This window comes from Pongo pygmaeus, chromosome 19 (genome assembly GCF_028885625.2).
Source record: "Pongo pygmaeus isolate AG05252 chromosome 19, NHGRI_mPonPyg2-v2.0_pri, whole genome shotgun sequence".
Taxonomy (NCBI): Eukaryota; Metazoa; Chordata; class Mammalia; order Primates; family Hominidae; genus Pongo; species Pongo pygmaeus.
In genome coordinates, this window is record NC_072392.2 from 51,395,018 (window position 1) to 51,413,485 (window position 18,468).

General features: G+C 43.2%; 1 protein-coding gene across 4 annotated transcripts in view; it reads right to left on the bottom strand.

Moving 5' to 3' along the window:
* Nucleotides 1–21: 21 nt before the first annotated feature.
* Nucleotides 22–18,468, bottom strand: part of SLFN12L (schlafen family member 12 like) — a 97,527-nt gene continuing 79,080 nt past the window's right edge. For 2 of the 4 annotated variants that reach the window (XM_054456833.2, XM_054456837.2), the window contains 4 exons: nucleotides 5,638–6,716; nucleotides 4,814–4,945; nucleotides 2,592–3,315; nucleotides 22–2,395 (listed from right to left, as the gene is read on the bottom strand). In XM_054456833.2, the coding sequence (XP_054312808.1) occupies nucleotides 1,624–2,395; nucleotides 2,592–3,315; nucleotides 4,814–4,945; nucleotides 5,638–6,716 (2,707 nt within the window). In that variant the 3' untranslated portion in view covers nucleotides 22–1,623. Of the gene's footprint in view, nucleotides 2,396–2,591; nucleotides 3,316–4,813; nucleotides 4,946–5,637; nucleotides 6,717–8,284; nucleotides 8,432–9,373; nucleotides 11,208–18,468 lie in introns of those variants that run through there. The other 2 variants (XM_054456836.2, XM_054456835.2) reach the window with 2 other exon arrangements.

An 18,468-nucleotide genomic window follows, 5' to 3' on the forward strand; every position in this document is an offset into this window, starting at 1 on the left:
AACAAAACACTAGAGACTGGATGGCTGAACCAACAGAAATTTATTTCTCACAGTCTGGGGGCTGGAAGTCGAAAACATAGGTGCCAGCGGGGTGGGGGGGGTTCATTGTGAGGCTTCTCCTCTTGGCTTGTAGGTGGCTGCCATCTCTCTGTGTGCTCCCATGCCCTCTTGTTTGTGTGCACAGGGAGGAAGGGAACAAGCTCTGTGGGGTCTCTCCCTATAAGGACACCAGTCCTAGCAGATCAGATTCTCCACTGTGACTTCGTGTAACCTTAATTACTTCCTTAGCAACCCCAGCTTCACAGTGAAGGTTGAGGCTTCAACATGGGAATTTAGGGGTGAGGGTGGGACACAAACATTCAGTCCATAACAATGGCCCACCAAACTATGAAAACAAATAGAAAAAAAAATCACAGTTCAAGAATGACATAAAACTTAAGTAGGTATGCTATAGAGTAATGCACACAGCTACCCTGAGATGTTACAATGTAACAACATAAACTCACTGCATTTTTTTTCTTCTTCTTTTTAAGACAGTCTCACTCTGTTGCCCAGGCTGGAATACAGTGGCATGATCTCAGCTCACTGCCACCTCTGCCTCCAGGATTCAAGTGATTCTCCTGCTTCAGCCTCCCAAGTAGCTGGGATACAGGCATGCACCACCATGCCCTGCTAATTTTTGTATTTTTAGTAGAGACAGGGTTTCTCCATGTTGGCCACCAGGCTGGTCTTGAACTCCTGACCTCAGGTAATCCACCTGCCTCAGCCTCTCAAAGAGCTGGGATTACAGGTGTGAGCCACCGTGCCTTGCCAACACTCATTGATTTTTAAAGACAATCTTTCCCAAGTTTGTTCACCTTACGTCTGACACACACCTTCAGAACGAGATTTGGGTCTCTAATATTAACTTCTACTGAAAGCCAGCATTTTCTCTTGGCCTATAATTTCTCTGTAAAGGTACCATTAATGTTCACTATTACAATTAAGCCTTGGTCTGGGCTATTCTGAGAACAAGCTCTGGAGATCACAATTTTAAGGATTAAATAATCACAACAGTATTGTTTGTTCTGCCAAAATGATTAATCTGACAGTGACTGAATTATCTTGGGACTCTTCCAAGCCCTAAATGAATACAGCAAAGATAAATTCAGGAAACAATTGCTTCTCCTATGGCCTGTAAGCTCCTAACAGACCATGCTTCTGCAGAAAACGATTCTGGACAAATTTTTTAAAGCAACAAACTACATGAAGTCACATAAAAGAGAACTCCAGCCTTGGAAGACAGGCCACAGGCTGAGTTTCTTATTTTATGGCCTTTACCCAGAGAGCAAGACATAGATCTGCATTGTGCAGGACAGCTAAAGTTCCTTTAGAAAACCACCATCTTTCTGGCTGGAAGAGTCAGGGGTCAGAATGGGGGACAGCCACCGCTGCTGAAAAGAGTTGGGGGAGGAACCCCTGAAAGGAGAACCAGAAATGGGGGAGCTCCAAACCCTTTGTGTCAGCTCCGTCCAAATCTCTAACTGACTTGTGAACTAAAAAGAAAGGTTTCTACCATCAGCAGACTGTCACTCATAGATATTTACATAGTATTTTGGTTTGGAGTTCTTCCTAATAGTCACTTCACAGAAAAATATATAGGTGCTGTTTTGCCCTGGAAGCCAGACAGATCAGAATATTGGGTAAGATAGCTGGGTCTGTTGTCCTTGGATGGATCCCAAACACTATGCTCCTTTCCAGGCCTGAGAATCGCCGGACACTGTCCAACACAATGTGATCACCCAACATATCACACGCATCACTGAGGTGCACAACCATTTTCTTCCTCATTGCTTTCAAGAGCTTAGACTGATACTGCTCCACTTCTGTCGTGGTGCTGACAAGCACAGCAACATCCTTCGGAGAATAGCCCCTTTCAAAGAAGAGCCTGCAGGTGTCTGCCACATAGGTCACTATTTGCTCCAAAGTAAAGTTTTTAATAATTTTTTTGTTGCCTGAAACACCTGGAACCCATTTAGCTTCACTGAGAATTGCCAGATACCCATGGGGGATATTAATTGGAGGATTTTCTATAATTAGTTGCATTTCTTGTTGTACATACTCGGCTATTTCATCTGCATTGCGAACTACTGTGGTGAGCTCTTCTCTTGGATACTGTGCTGAGAGAGGGGGAAGGCCACTGTGACCCAAGTGACTAGTCTGAAAGTAGTCCAGAAAGATCCAGAGAACTCCTGGACAATCCTTTTCTCTCTGAGTGATGGTTTTTGCCTTCCCATACCAGTCCCCATCTTCAGTGGAGAAATTCTGAGCTTCGTCAATGATGATGTGTTGAATGTCAACAAAGTCTTCTCTCATTAAAGTTTTCCGGGTCCCTGCTCGGCAGATATTTCTATCACTATAAAAATTAAAAGAACACACTCAGGTTTCCTCTAAAAAAACAAGGGGAGAAAATGATTGTATCATGTTCCTCTGAGCGCAGTACATTATCACAGATCATTTTACCACTCAATTCTCAAGAAAGACGGTGACTTAGCAGAAAAAATTAAACCCAGATTAAACAATACTTAAAGACGTAAGATCCAACTGCTTACCTGATAAAGTTCCTCAGAGGCTGGTTTTCACAAACATAGAGAATTCTGTGTGCCTCACAGTGAAACACATTCCTGATCTTCTCCATGATCTTTATGGCGATGATGGTCTTCCCTGAGCCAGGTAAGCCGTGGACAAACAATTCTCTGTTCTTGCGGAGGCTTCTGGAGAGTATCTCATACTGCTGGGCTGTGAGCAGATTTAAAACCTCACAGCCGAGCTGGTCACTCAAGAGAGACCTGAAGCCGAGCAAGACAATCACGAGGGACTGCAGCAGGGCTTCCATGTGCTGGGTGCCTGCAAGGCTATAGGACGCAGGGTAATCCATCGGAGACACTGCAGCCTCCAAGGCCTCTGCGCTGCTCTCAGGTCTCAGGCAGAGGACCTTGGCCTTAACACATACCTTCCCGGTGTAGCCCCCCATGTTCACCAGCTTCTGCTTCAAAGTAAAGGCGGTGCGAGTGCAGTAGTCCTGGCCCTCTGCATCTTGCTCCCTGAGAATGGTGTAGAGAATGGGGGTGCTGTTCTGTGCTATCAGCAGAGCATCACAGATGACTCCTGGCTTCTCCTGCAAGTTCAGGTCCACAGCCCAGCTTCTAGAGAGGATCACAATTCCCTGGGAGAAAGGTTGCATTTGCTTGTGTATTAACTGCTTTAGTCCTTCATGCTGTAAAGACAGCTCCTTCCAGAGGGACTCTGGAGTACATTGCAAATGTCCTGGTGGGACTAGACAGGAAGAAAATAGAAAGATGTTTTCACTGTGTTTGTGTGATTTTGTATGAATCACATGTTATGTTTAAAAGAGAGAGGAAAGCCCCCCAAAGAATTGTACAATTTAACAGAAATTCCTTCTGGTACATCTCTTTTTTTTTTTTTCTTTCTTTTTTTTTTGGGGGGACAGAGTCTTGCTCTGTCGCCCAGGCTGGAGTGCAGTGAGTGGTACGATCTTGGCTCACTGCAAGCTCCGCCTCCCAGGTTCACGCCATTCTCCTGCCTCAGCCTCCCAAGTAGCTGGGACTACAGGCTCCCACCACCACGGCCGGGTATTTTTTTGTATTTTTAGTAGAGACGGGGTTTCCCCATGTTGGCCAGGATGGTCTCGATCTCCTGACCTCATGATCTGCCTGCCTCGGCCTCCCAAAGTGCTGGGATTACAGGCGTGAGCCACCACGCCTGGCCTGGTGCATCTCTCTTTAACCCACAACCTACAAATCTGGTAAAATGAATGATGTCACCCTTCTAGGTATCTCATGGACAGTGGAGCATGTCAACTGAAATGTAATTTACTGAGCCTGAGAAAGTGAAAGCCATGTATTCAATTACTCTTGCATCTTGGATTCTTAATGTGGAATGTTTAAAAACCTTTCTGATAAGCTAATGACTATAAAGATCTCAGGTAAGTAAAGAAACTATTTGGTGGTAAACAGACCTAAGGCAGGCCTAATACATGAATTATCTTGCCCTTGATAAATGTTTGGACATATGTAGGATATTTGTGTATCATATTCTTTTGTCAAATTTCATACTTAATATGTTCAATGTATGAAGTTAAGCCATTTCCCTCCTTGAGAAATCTAGGTTTCATTTTGTAAGTAGGAACTCCGAGAAAAAAACCTTGCTAAAAAATGTTTGGGCAGCAGGGAGAGGGGTTACCTAACATTGTCTATGGGCTTGAATTATTGTTTGGTGCCACCTCTGAAGCATTAGCGAGTCGTTCCCTCTAGCCTCTTCCAAAGAGAAATTATTTGTGGTTTTTCTATATTCTTATATTCTACCAGGTGAACGTTTTTATTCCTTTTACAGACATAATTCCTCCATCCTTGAAAAGTAGACCAGAAGTGGCTAGTTATTCCATTGTGCCCCTTGTAGTTGTACTAGATCACTGGTTTCCAAACCCAGCAGGGCATCAGAATAATTTGGGAGGCTTGCCCAAATGCATATGGCTAGGCCTTTCCCCTGGAAATTAAGCGTTCATAAGTTCTTGGTGTGGGCCTGGAGATCTGCATGTTTAACTACCTCTTATGGCGTTTCTAATAATCAGCCAGATGTGGCAACCAATGGCCAGATGATTTCTAAAGGTACCTGAAACTCATCCCCAAGAGGCTTGTGGCATTGTCACTGTATACACCTGGATCTGCAGGACACAATCTTTCATGGATTTGTTTTCCACGAAATGTATTAAATGACTTCCCTCTCTCCTGATGTAAAAACTGGCAGTTAGTACCTGGAAATAAATGTTGTTGTAGATCTGCTTTGTGTTCCAGACCTTTCTTAGAATGCACTGGTCTGCAAAGTGAAGGACTGTCAGATAGACTCAACTGAGACTCAAAGGCCTCAGCAAAGTCTGGAGGAAACTCTGAAAGAAAGAACATTTTAATTTACACTATATGATTTCATGTCTCACTATTGGAATAGGCTGTACAAGGCTGTGTCTAAATTTCATCTAACATGGTACAAGTCAGGCCACAAAGTCAGATGCTTTACCCTTTCTTGACTCTATGTCCAGGTTCCCAAAGACTCATCATTAAAAGCCCTTTTCCTGATCCTTGAATGGTGTTTCCCCACGCAACATAATGCCCCCTCTTCCATGTTTGAATAGTTCTTTGCTTGAATTGCAGTGAAAAAAACTCTCTTTAAGCTATAATCATCAGGTTTTTATATCCCTGTGCACGCACCTCCACTAACCTCAATTTAAGCAAACCTCAACCAACACTAGCTCTTGTCTCCCAGAGTTGATTTTATGCTAAACTGAGGTACAAGCTAATCATTATTATGAGGCTCCAACAGATTACAATTCAATGGTTTTATTAAAGGAACCAATTTCCAAGGTTTTCCTTTGCTTCTTCTTTTGTGGGAAATCACCATTCACAAAATATCTCATTTTGGCTTTTTCTCACCCAATAAAACTTCCCATCTATGAAAAGCATGGAGATTTAGAGAAAGTAAATTTCAGTGGGTGTGAGAAGGTCAAGCTTAGAGATTAAAGAAGGAAGTGGTATTGGGAAAGAGGTAGAAAGTTCAGGAAGGGAGAATCTGGTTCCCTCTTACCTGGATCTGCATCCATCATTTTCTCTACCCATTCCTCAGTTGTCAAGGGGCGGATGTACTTCTCCCCCACCATCCATGACTTGGGAGCTTCCGAGAACACCACACAACAGAATGCCTTCACTTTAATCACACAGAGATAACCATACAACTCTTTCCCACAAAACACTTCTATGATTTTGGTGCTGTACTCTACCCGAGGTTTTGAAGAGCAAAAATGGACAATGGGCAACTTAGAAATTGCTCTTGCAATTACATTTTTCAAAGAGTCAGGGTCAACCTTTTCTTTGGCACATCCCAGGACTTTCCTACTCTTATCATCCACTCCAATAAAAAGATAGCCTCCCTCAGTGTTTGCAAATGCAGAGATGTACTCTGGAATTATATTTTCTACATATTGTTGGATGTGTTTTGTAGAGAACTGTTTAAACTCTACGGATGGAGACTCAGGAAAAGATAGGATTTCACCATATTCAATAGTGTCAGTTTGGAAAACTTCATATGCAGGATTTGACTCAGATGTGTTCTGGTATACAGCTTTCATAATTTTACTAGGTGGAGACCCCTCATTAATCGGATTATATTTGGACTGTCTTTCCTTGGTCTTCAGGAAATCGAATGCCTGTCCAGAATTGATGTGAAGCACAGAGGTGCCAGATCTACAGTATAATGAAGAACTAAGGCTGCAAATGCGGGAATTGAAAGAACCACCTTTAAGGAAAGGATCACCACTCCAAGATTTAACAAAAATGTAAAAACACCTTCCGTGTTGCTTAGTCTCAAAGAAGGCCTGCAAATATTGATACTGAATAAGCTTTCTCAAGGATTCTTCTAAATCCAGCCCCATCTCTGTGGGACGCTCATCCTTGTTGGCCATTTCCATCCGAATCACTCCTCCTCCTGAGTTTAGTAAAGCACATGCAGCCCGTATAACTCTCGCCCTCTCTTGGTCTCTCTGAGTTTTCTGCAGCTTTTTTCTGTTTTCTTCTCCAAGAGTCACTTCTCCGACATCGATGACCAGGTCTGGGTAAGATGGATCCACACCCAGGGAGCAGTGATTTGCCTCCATGTTGAACTTGCACCTTAAAGTATTAGAACATTTGTTTCATTTTTGATTAAAAAATTGTTACAGGCCTGCAATTCATTTACTAGAAAATATTTAAAACGTGTCTAATATGTGCTGGGATAAGACAATAGCAAGAAAGACAGGTATAGTCTCTTTAGGAGCTGACTGGCTGGCAGGGAAGGGAACTAATGAAATTAGCCTTTACCATCATGTGTCATATGGGCTCTAAGAGGGAAAACACATTGAAGGGGGTATCTGAACTAATCTGGAGACCATGGTTCCATAAGACTTCCAGGAGTAGGTTCCATTTAAGCCAAGACTTAAAGGATGCACCAGAACTGGCCAGGTGAAGTCATTAGCATTGATTCATAGAGGTAGTGGATCAGCTGAGGGGCATGTGTACCATGGCATGAGAACATTTAGGTTTAGAACAGATTCTCCATGAATATCAACTTTAGAAGATAAGTAATGGAAGACCACATTGAAAAGGAGACTGTAGAAAGGTCTGAGTATGAGAAATCAAAGAAGTAAGAGAAAAATCAAGGGTATTTGGTATTAACAAAGCCTGGAACAAAGTTACCTGCCAAGGTTTTAAGATGTCTAATACTGCTGACAGATATAGCTAGGTAATGACTGGAAAGTGTTATTAGGTTTAGTAAAATTAAGGTTAACTGTGACTTTGAAAAATGCTCTTCAGACACCTGGGAAATGGGCATCAGGAGGCAATAAACCAGGGGCTAAGGTCTTGGAGAATAGAGTCAATGAAGATGGCTTGAATTCCAGTTCTGTCATTTAGTACTGTTATATTAGTCTAGATATTTACTCTTTCTAACTCTATTTTCTTACTATAAAACATGGTGCAGCCACCTGTGACTGTTATTATGAAGATTAACTCAGATAGTTTACAACAAGCATTTAAAACTACGCTTTGGTTCACAGATGTTCAGTAAAGGAACCTATATTAATTGACATTATTTTACAATGGGTTGAGGAATGAATGAGAGGTAAGGAAATAGCATCATCAAGTGTACACCTACTGTCTTCTTACACCAAAATCAGTCCCGAAGTACCTGTATGCAGAAACATGTGTAGAGAGAGGCAGCAGAGTTCAGAGGTCAAGATTCAGAAATAAAGGCTGGGACATTCACAATCTTACCAGCTTGCCTAATTTAGACCCTTGCCCAGAAATTTCTACCGTCAGGATTCTGTCTTGCATTCCGAGACCACTGAAACATCTTTGTCAAGTTACTTGTAAAATATTCTTTTTGATATATGGGGACTTCAAAGTTAAATCTTTTCTCTTTACCCCCATGAACTTTATTGTTAAAGCCTAGATAAGCTGATAGTTTTTCATTGGTAACTGTATTCAAATGGCAACCCTACCCATATCTTTTGCAGGCAGAAAAGTCTTAGGGAGCTCTATCCCAGCTCTTCCTTTGGGTATAAAGGTATTATAATCAGTGCTACTTGCAAATTCTTTGTAAGGTAGAGGTATTGTTTCCTAAATAAAATTGAAACCCTAAATAAAACTGAACTATTCAATAACAAATTGAGAATTCAGGGGGAAAAAATCAGGAAGCTTACCAATATATTTAACAAAAGCAACTGATTCTGTTGTATTTACAGAATAACTTTGCTAGAATCCCTTTCTTAGTGTAACCAGACTTCCCACCAGCACAGTGAATGCCCACCGCCTGCTGTCTTCTTCCACCAAAATCAGTCCTGAAGGACCTGTATGCAGAAACATGTAGAGAGAGGCAGTAGAGTTCAGGGGTCAAGATTCAGACTTCTTTGAACCCCCCCCCCCCAAAACACACACACACACACACATGCATGGGAATAATTAGAGATAATTCTTGCCCTTGCTTCTTTGCGGAAATTGATGGAAATAGTTTCGCCTCTACACAGGTATACTGTAGGTAAAATCAGAACAACACAAATCCTCCCATCCACTCCCAAGCTCCCCACCCCACTGAGGAAAACTGGTGGGGACTGGCTAGTCTCAGGCAGAAACAGAAGGAAACAGCTGCGACAGAAGCTCCCGCTTGGGAAACTAAAACACAGAGCTCTTTGTCCTTCTCAGATAGCATCTCTGTATTTTACAGACGTTGTTGGGAGGGACACATTTTTCTCATTTCTCCCCTTTCTAGATTACAGGGTAATCAGGAGAATGGGTACTGGCAATTCTAATTGCCAATGGTACAGGTTAATGGCAATTCTAATTCTGTTTTGTTTTGTTTTGTTTCATTTTTGTTTTGATACAATGTCTTCCTGAGTTGTCCAGGCTGGAGTGCAGTGGCGCGATCACAGTCTCAGGCGATTTTTGCCTCAGCCTCCGGAGAAGCTGGAACCACAGGTGCGCGCCACCAGGCCCGGTTAATTTATTAATGTTGTTGTTGTTGTTATTATTATTATTATTATTATTACTATTATTCATAGCGATAGGGTCTCCCTACATTGCCCAGGCTGGTCTCGAAATCCTGGGCTCAAGTAATCCTCCCACTTGGCCTTTCAAAGCGCTGAGGCTACAGGCATGAGCCACCGCACCCAGCCTAATTCTGCTTTTTAACTCTTAGATTAAGAACAATAATTTACAGTGGTTAGTGAGTCAATGCTAAGAACCCTGAAACAAGGGGCCCAACCTTCGCAACCGGCGAAGCCTCCAGGACGCACTTGACTCTGCCTGTTTGTTCCGCCCCCGCGGAAACCGCTGCTCGCTGGGCAGGGGCTTTCTGTTTTGCAGCCGGAACAGGAACATAGATACGCCCGCCAAGCCGCCGGCGACACCTTCCAACCCCTTTAGCTCTCCGCACCGTCCCTCCCCACCGCCCCGCCTCCGCCCGCGCCGCGATCAAGTCCTCATAGTCTGCCTTTTAGGGAATTTGCTCAGCAAACTAGCTGAACCCGGAAGGCAGGGGAGAAGCACACAAATGCCCCTACTCCACCAGCTGGCCGGAGCTGGGGGGCGGGGGTGGCTCTCCTAGCTTGCTCCCCATCCGAGTCAACGCCAGTCCAGGGTCGTGCCGGACTAGACCCTAGGGCGTGGGTACAAACGGGAGCTCCGCAGTCCCCGTAGGAGCAGGGACCGTCTCTTACTTCTCAAGCTCCAGCGCGTCGGAAGGCCACTCTGCGTTTCCCTGGAGGCGCCAAGGTCAGGTTCTTATAACCAATGGTTGGCGCCTATCTGGGCAGGTCCACGCAGGGGATGAACGAACCAATGGGTCCCAGGCAGGGCATGGACGCGCAAATGGGAGTGTCTACAAAGCCCGGGAACACTTTGCCACGCTGTCTAGAAGGCCTGGCGGGAGGCTCCCGCCTATGAAATCCCAGCACTTTGGGAGGCCTAAGCGGGTTCATCGCTTGAGCCAAGAAGTTCGAGACCAGCCTGGACAGCATAGTGGGACCCCTGTCTCTACAACAACAACAACAACAACAACAACAACAAAAATTACTCGGGCTTAGTGGCGCGCGCCTGTAGACTCAAACGTAGTCTCAGACGCCCGGGAGGCTGAGGCGGGAGGATCACTTGAGCCCGAGAAAGTCAAGGATAAAGTGAATCGAGATCGCACCACTGCACTCCAGCTTGGGCGACAGAGTGAGAGCCTGTTCCCCTCACACACACGCACACACACACACACACACACACACACACACACAAATTGTCTGAAAGGGCCAAGTTTTCTGATTGCTTTCGGGTGGTTCTTAGTTCTTTGTTACTCCCCCTCCGCCCCCCTCCGTCCCTGTCTCTCTCTCCTTTCCCGGAGCCTGCGGTCCCGCCTTCCCCGGACCTCTCCTCTGAGGGTCTAGCCAAGCTCTCGCCGAGCTTTCCCCTTCCACCGCACTGGAATTGCCCATACCCCAACTTGGGCTTCTCTCCCCACTGCCTGCCCCAGAAAGTGGGCCTTGAGACCCGGGAACCCCAGGTCAAAATGTGACGGATGCTCGGATCGGGCGGCGCTCGGTTCCTGGCTGGATTTGTGGCTCCGCAGACCCCGCGCCAGAGTGGGATGTGGCGGCGGCCGGTGCGCTGTGCTCAGAGAACCCCTTGGAGGGGAGGACTACGAAACCCATATACTCGGACAGAACCCTGGCAGGTGCTAAAGGCTGCGGCGGAACAGAAAAGCAGAACCCTGGCTGGTTTTCTTGTAACACGAGCAGTGTGACGGTTACCGGGGTTGACCAAGCACCACGCATCGGCCAAGTTCTCACTGATGCGGAGTGGCCCAAGGGTGGGAGCGGCGGTTAACACAGGGGTGATTAATATACGCTCCAGTGGAGGCTAAAGTGAGAAAATAAAACGTACTCCAATACCACCCCCCCTCCGCCCCAGAGATTACCACTGACCACTATTAACACCCTATTGTATATATCTTTACGGATCATACATATATATTACACAAATGTATATGTAATACTTTTTTATTAACACAAAGTCACACTGTATGTACTATTCTTAACCTGCTTTTTTCAATGACTTCCACCTTTCCATTTCAGTAAATCTTCATATAATCATATTCCAGTTTTTCCATTTTTCTTTAAAATGCGGTTTATAGATTGTGCAAACCTGTACTGAATCCAGAACTATACATCTGTAAAGCGCTGAAAAAAAAAAAAAAGCCTGTCAATCTAGAATTCTATAACCACCAAAAACAAAACAAAACAAGTCCTCCAAAATGGAGGCAAAATAACGACCCATTCAGACCAAAAAAAAAAAAAAAAAAAAACTTAGGAAATTTGTCACCAGCAGATCTTTACAAAACTATTAACGTGTTTTTTTGATTTTTTTGTTTGTTTGTTTGTTTGTTTGTTTGTTTCTGAGACGGAGTCTCGCTCTTGTTGCCCAGGCTGGAGTGCAAAGGCGCGATCTCACCTCACTGCAACCTCCGCCTCCCAGGTTCAAGCGATTCTCCTCCCTCAGCCTCCCGAGTAGCTGGGATTACAGGCGACCGCTACCAGGCCCTGCTAATTTTTGCCTTTTTAGTAGAGACGGGGATTCACCATGTTGGTCAGGCTGATCTCGAACTCCTGACCTCAGGTGATCCACCCGCCTCGACCTCCCAAAGTGCTAGGATTACAGACATGAGCTACCGCGCCCGGCCTAACAAAGTTCTTCATATTGAAGGAACATGATACCAGAATGAAACTCAGATCTACACAAACGAATGAGGAGCATGGAAGATAATAAACGCTTAGGTAACTATAAAAGATTCTCTTTTTCATTGTTAAAAATTATTCATAAAATAATTGATCTTTAAAGAAAAAACTGTATTGTGGTGCTTATGACAATGAAGACACGAAAATTGTGATAATTGCAACGCAAAGGAAGGAAGGGGAAAATGAGTGTGTATTGTTTTAAGGTTCTTATATCACACATGAAGTCATATACTATGACTTAACTGTATTAAGTTGAAGGTGCATATTTTAAGCCCTAGAGCTACCACTAAAAAAAAGAGAACAAAATCATATAGACTATAAGTCAACAAAGGAGTTTTCCTTGTGACTCTTATTTTCTTGCTGTTTTTATAAAAACTTTACTTTTACCTCTTTTTGTTTTATAAACATGCAATTGACTTTGTATGCTTTTTTTTTTTTTTTTACCAACTTTGCTAAACTTTGTAGTTAATTTTGACGATAAATCTCTATGTTCTTTTAGGTCATCTAAGAAAACAATAATATCAAATGTGCATAATGAGAGTTTTATTTCTTCCTTTGTAATCTGCATACTTTTCTTGTTTCCTTTTCTTGTATAATGCATTGGCCAGGACTTTCAGCACAATGCTAAATGAACGAACTAGTACCTAAAGACACAACCTAACCATACTAAAATTCCATCTTTGGGTATCTGTTTCCTGGGATCGCCTTAAAGAACAGTTTCTGTGTTAGTCAGGGTCCTGTCAGAAGACCAGTTATTTTGAACAGAGATGTTTTAAAATGAAGAACTATTCACTAGACAGAAAGACTTTTTAACTCAATCATGGAAAACTCAAAAAAGTAACACCACGGTATTATGGCGGTAACTATGGAAAAGAGCCATCACCCCTGAGGCTAGGAGAACAAATGGAAGAGATCTTTGAGGGAGCATAAGGCAGCCACTGTGAGTGTTGGGAAAATTTTTTTAAAAACATCTGAAAGGTGTTTATGGGAAAGTTTATAAAAACTTATTGGAAAATAATAAATATATAAATAGGTTAAATCATATACCATGTCCGTGGGTTGGAAAACCCAATACATTAAAGACCACTTTGGGAGGCTGAGGCGGGCGGATCACCTGAGGTCGGGAGTTCAAGACCAGCCTGACCAACATGAAGAAACCCTGTCTCTACTAAAAATACAAAAAATTAGCCGGGCATGGTGGCGCACGCCTGTAATCCCGGCTACTCAGGAGGCTGAGAGGCTGAGGCAGGAGAATTGCTTGAACCCGGGAGACAGACGTTGTGGTGAATGAAAATCATGCCATTGCACTCCAGCCTGGGCAACAAGAGAGAAATGCCATCTCAAAAACAAAAAAAAATCATAATTCTCACCAAACTGATGAGTAGATCCATTGAGATTCCAGTTTAAATCCCAGCAGTATTTTCCTAGAACATTAAATACTGATTATAGATTTATATACAAGACCCGAAACACTCTTTAAAAGAAAAAGCACGTTGTGAGCAGACATCAAATTTTCTTATATAGCAATAATAATTAGAAAAAATAGAGCATGGACTAAATGACAGAGCCCAGAACTCACATATTGATGGAAAAATCTATGACAGAAGTAGTATTGCAGTTAAGTGGGGAAAGGAGAGACTATTTTATAAATTGTGTTGAGATATCTGGTATCCCTAGAGAAAAAATATTAATTTGCACCCTGTCCTCCAAAATCTATTCTGCTAAAATAAAAACATAAATACAAAAAAACAAAATCAGTAAATTTTTAAAGATAATATAGGGGCCAGGTGCAGTGGCTCATGCCTGTAATCCCAGCACTTTGTGGGGGGGTCAAGGTGGACTGATCACTTGAGTCCAAGAGTTCGAGACCAGGCTGGGAAACATAGTGAAGCCCCATCTCTACCAAAAATACAAAAATTAACCAGGCATGGTGGTGTACGCCTGTGGTCCCAGCTACTCGGGAGGCTGAGGCAGGAGGATCACTTGAACTCAGGAGCTGGAGGTTGCTGTGAGCCGAGATCACACCACTGCACTCCAGCCTGGGTAACAGAGCAAGACCCTGTCTTCCAAAAAAAAAAAAAGGCAAAACCATGATGTTCCCACCTGTTATGGCTGTTAACAAATCTCTTCCTTACAGACAGCTGGAAAATGACTAGGCAGTGGTGATATAACCAATATATCCAAGGCCTGACCAATTACATGGGAACCCTTCTTAAGTACAGATTCCATAAGTAGAAATTGTGCCTTTGCAAATTAGGTTACTCACTTTCTTTTTTTATCTTATATGAGATGCCTTCTTTTTCTCAGCTCACATTTCACATTCACATGCCTTTTTCAGTCTTTACATAAATACAGAATTTACTTTTTCATGTACAGTAAAATTTACCTTTTATGTATAGTTCTATTAACACATGTTTAGAATCATGTAACCACCACAAAACAGAACAGAGCCACCACCACACACACACACACACACACACACACACACACTAATGCTTTCCCCCAATTCCAGTCCCTGCAAAGCACATATTTGTTCTCTATCCCTAGTTTCGTCTTTTCCAGGATGGTGTATAACTGTAATCAAATAGTATGTAACCATTTGGGATTGGCTTCTTTGCATAATATCTTTGAGTTTTTTCCCTGCTGTGTCTGTTAATTTTTCATTCCTTTTGACTGCTGAGTGGTATTCCGTTGTTTGGATGTACCACTTTTTGTTTAACCATTAACTCATTGAAAGACATTCAGGTTGTTTCCTGGGTTTGTTAATTATGAATAGAACTGCTACAAATAGCCATGTATAGCTGTGATGGTTAATACTGAGTGTCAATTTGATTGGATTAAAGGATACAAAGTATTTCTCCTGGGTGTGTCTGTGAGGGTGTTGCCAAAAGATACTTGCTTTTGAGTCAGTGGGCTGGGTAAGGCAGATCCACTCTTAATCTGGTGGGCACACTGTAACCAGCTTTCAGTGAATATAAAGCAGGCAGAAAAACATGAAAAGGAGAGATGGGCCTATCCTCCCAGCCTACATCTTTCTCCTGTCCTGGATGCTTCCTGCCCTTGAACATCGGACTCCAAGTTCTTCAGTTTTGGGACTTGGACTAGCTCTCCTTGCTCCTCAGCTTGCAGACAGCCTATTGTGGGACCTTGTGATAGTGTAAGTTAATACTTAATAAACTTCCCTTTATATATATATATCTCCTATTAGTTCTGTCCCTCTAAGAGAACCCTAACTGATACAGATTTTGGTACCAGGAGTGGTTCTAAAGGAACAGATATTAAGGATGGAGTTTTTTTCATTGGTTTAGGGGTTTCTGGAGTTGGCTGCTTAATAGGATTGACCCAAAAATGCTAAGGACTCTACTTCTAATAGTATGGAGAACACTGATAGTCCTTCACATGAACTGTTTAGAGAGTTGTGCAAAATAAATGCATTTGGCACTCCTTATTCACTGCTCATGAGAGGCAAGGAGTTTAGTGACACTATGCCTAATACCTTTGACCATATGTGGAGAACTAAGGAACATAATGAAGCTGGTTGGTTGCTCCTAAGTTCAGTAGGCAAAGTGACGAAAGAAAATGATGAGCTCAGGGATTCTGTGTCCCGGCTTCAGAAGCAGATACTGAGCCTCAAATCTGCTAAGATTACCCTGAGTGAGAGCCTTATCTCCTGTAGAGAAAGAGCTGAAATTGTGGAAAAACAGACACAAGCTCTTATGTGAGTGGCTGACCTGCAACAAAAGGTGCATGCATAGCCTCGCCAGGTGTCTACTGTTAAAGTGGGGGCATTGATTGGAAAAGAATGGGACCCTGCAACTTGGAATGGGGAAATGTTGAAGGACCCTGATGAAGCTGGGGACACTGAGTTTGTAAACTCTGATGAGCTCTGTGAGAAGGAAGAGCTTCCCCACCCAAGTAGTGGCAACATCCCCTCCTTGACTCATGCTGCCATCAGCCTTTCCTCCTTGACTCATGCTGCCATCAGCCTTTCCTTCTTCGTCTGAGGAGATGAACCCTGCACTGCCTGAGGTAACAGTGGTGGCCTCCTCTGAGGCAGTTGCCAGGCGAGATAATGTTAATTCTCCTCAGGAGCCGCCCCCAACACCCTGTTTGCTTCTAGACCTATAACTAGACTAAAGTCCCAGCAGGCCCCTGGAGGTGAGGTTGAGAGTGTGACCCATGAGGAGTGCAATACACTCAAAAAGAACTGTTTGAGTTCCCTAATTTGTATAAACAGCAATCTGGAGAACAGGCATGGGAATGGATATTAAGGGTATCGGATAATGGTGGAAGGAACATAGAGTTGGATCAGGTTGAATTTATTGATCTGGGCAACCAAAGTTGCCATGGTGGCAGGGATGGAGGTTATGCATGGGCTCAGGAACATGGACTTCCACTCACCAAGGCTGACCTGGCTATGGCCACTGCTGAGTGCCCAATTTGCCAGCAGCAGAGACCAACACCGAGCACTCGATATGGTACCATTCCTCAGGGTGATCAGCCACCTGGTGGCAAGTTGATTATATTGGACCTCCTCCATCATGGAAAGGGCAGAGGTTTGTCCTCACTGGAATAGACACTTACTCTGGATATAGGTTTGCCTATCCTGCACGCAATGCTTCTGCCAAGACTACCATCGATGGGCTCACAGAATGCCTTATCCACCATCATAGTATTCCACACAGCATTGCCTCTCACCAAGGCACTCACTTTACAGCTAAAGAAGTGTGGCAGTAGGCTCATGCTCATGGAATTCACTGGTCTTAACATGTTCCCCATCGTCCTGAAGCAGCTGGATTGATGAAATGGTGGAATGGCCTTTTAAAGTCACAATTAAAATGCCAACTAGGTGACAATACTTTGTAGCGCTGGGGCAAAGTTCTCCAAAAGGCTGTGTATGCTCTGAATCAGCATCCAATATATGGTACTGTTTCTCCTATAGCCAGGATTCATGGGTCCAGGAATCGAGGGGTGAAAGTGGAAGTGGCAGCACTCACCATAACCCCTAGTGAGCCACTAGCAAAATTTTTGCTTCCTGTTCCCGTGACATTAGGTTATGCTGGCCTAGAGGTCTTAGCTGCAGAGGGAGGAATGCTGCCACCAGGAGACACAACAATGATTCCATTAAACTGGAAGTTAAGATTGCCACCTGGACAGTATGGGCTCCTCCTACCTTTGAGTCAGACTAAGAAGGGACTTGCAGTGTTGGCTGGGGTGATTGTCCCAAACTATCAAGATGAAATCAGTCTACCACTCCACAATGGAGGTAAGGAAGAGTGCTCAGGGAATACAGGAGATCCACTAGGGAGTCTCTTAGTATTACCATGCCCTGTGATTAGGGTCAATGGAAAACTACAACAGCCCAATCCAGGCAGGACTACAAATGGTCCAGACCCTTCAGGAATGAAGGTTTTGTCACTCCATCGGGGGAAAAAAAAAAAAACCATGACCTGCTGAGGTGCTTGCTGAAGACAAAGAGAATACAGAATGGGTAGTAGAAGAAAGTAGTCATCAATACCAGCTATGGCCACGACCAGCTGCAGAAACGAAGACTGCAATTGTCATGAGTACTTTCTCCTTCTTTTGTTAAAAACATGTTTGTGCGTGTATACACTTGTACTAAGAAAATATCTTCATTTTATTTCCTTTTCCTTTATCATGTGACATAAGATTTATTGACTTCATATCAGCATTTAAGTATTGTTAACTTTATGTAATAGTATTTGGGTTAGGGATTGGTGCATTTCTAGCTGTATGAAGGATAGTTGTATTATGCTAAGCATAATCATGACTTCATTATTGTCTTTATTTGAAGATTATGTATAATCTCAAATGGAGATGTTTATGGGTTCAAGTTGACAAGGAGGGGACTTGTGATGGTTAATACTGAGTGTCAACTTGATTGGCTTGAGGGATACAAAGTATTAATCCTGGGTGTGTCTGTGTGGGTGTTGCCAAAAGAGATTAAAATTTGAGTCAGTGGGCTGCGGAAGGCAGATCCACCCTTAATCTGGCGGGCACAATCTAATCAGCTTCCAGTGAATATAAAGCAGGCAGGAAAATGTGAAAAGGACAGACAGGCCTAGCCTCCCAGCCTACATCTTCAGATTCTTCAGTTTGGGAACTCCAACTGTCTCTCCTTGCTCCTCAGCTTGCAGACAGTCTATTGTGGGACGCTGTGATTGTGAAAGTTAATACTTAATAAACTCATATATATATATATGAGTTATATATATTAGGATATATAATAAGACATATATTATATATAATAGTTCTGTCCCTATTAGTTCTGTCCCTCTAAGAGAACTCTAATACAAGCTGTGTCCTAGAGATTCTGGTATTTTATCTCTTTGTTCTCATTAGTTTCAGAGAACTTCTTGATTCCTGCCTTAATTTCATTACTTACTCAGGAGTCATTCAGGAGCAGGTTGTTCAATTTCCATGTAGTTGTGTGATTTTTAAATTAGTTTCTTAATCTTGAGTTCTAATTTGATTGCACTGTGATCTGAGAGACTGTTATGATTTCAGTTGTTTTGCGCTTGCTGAGGAGTGTTTTACTTCCAATTATGTGATCAATTTTAGAGTGAGTGCCATGTGGTGATGAGAAGAATGTA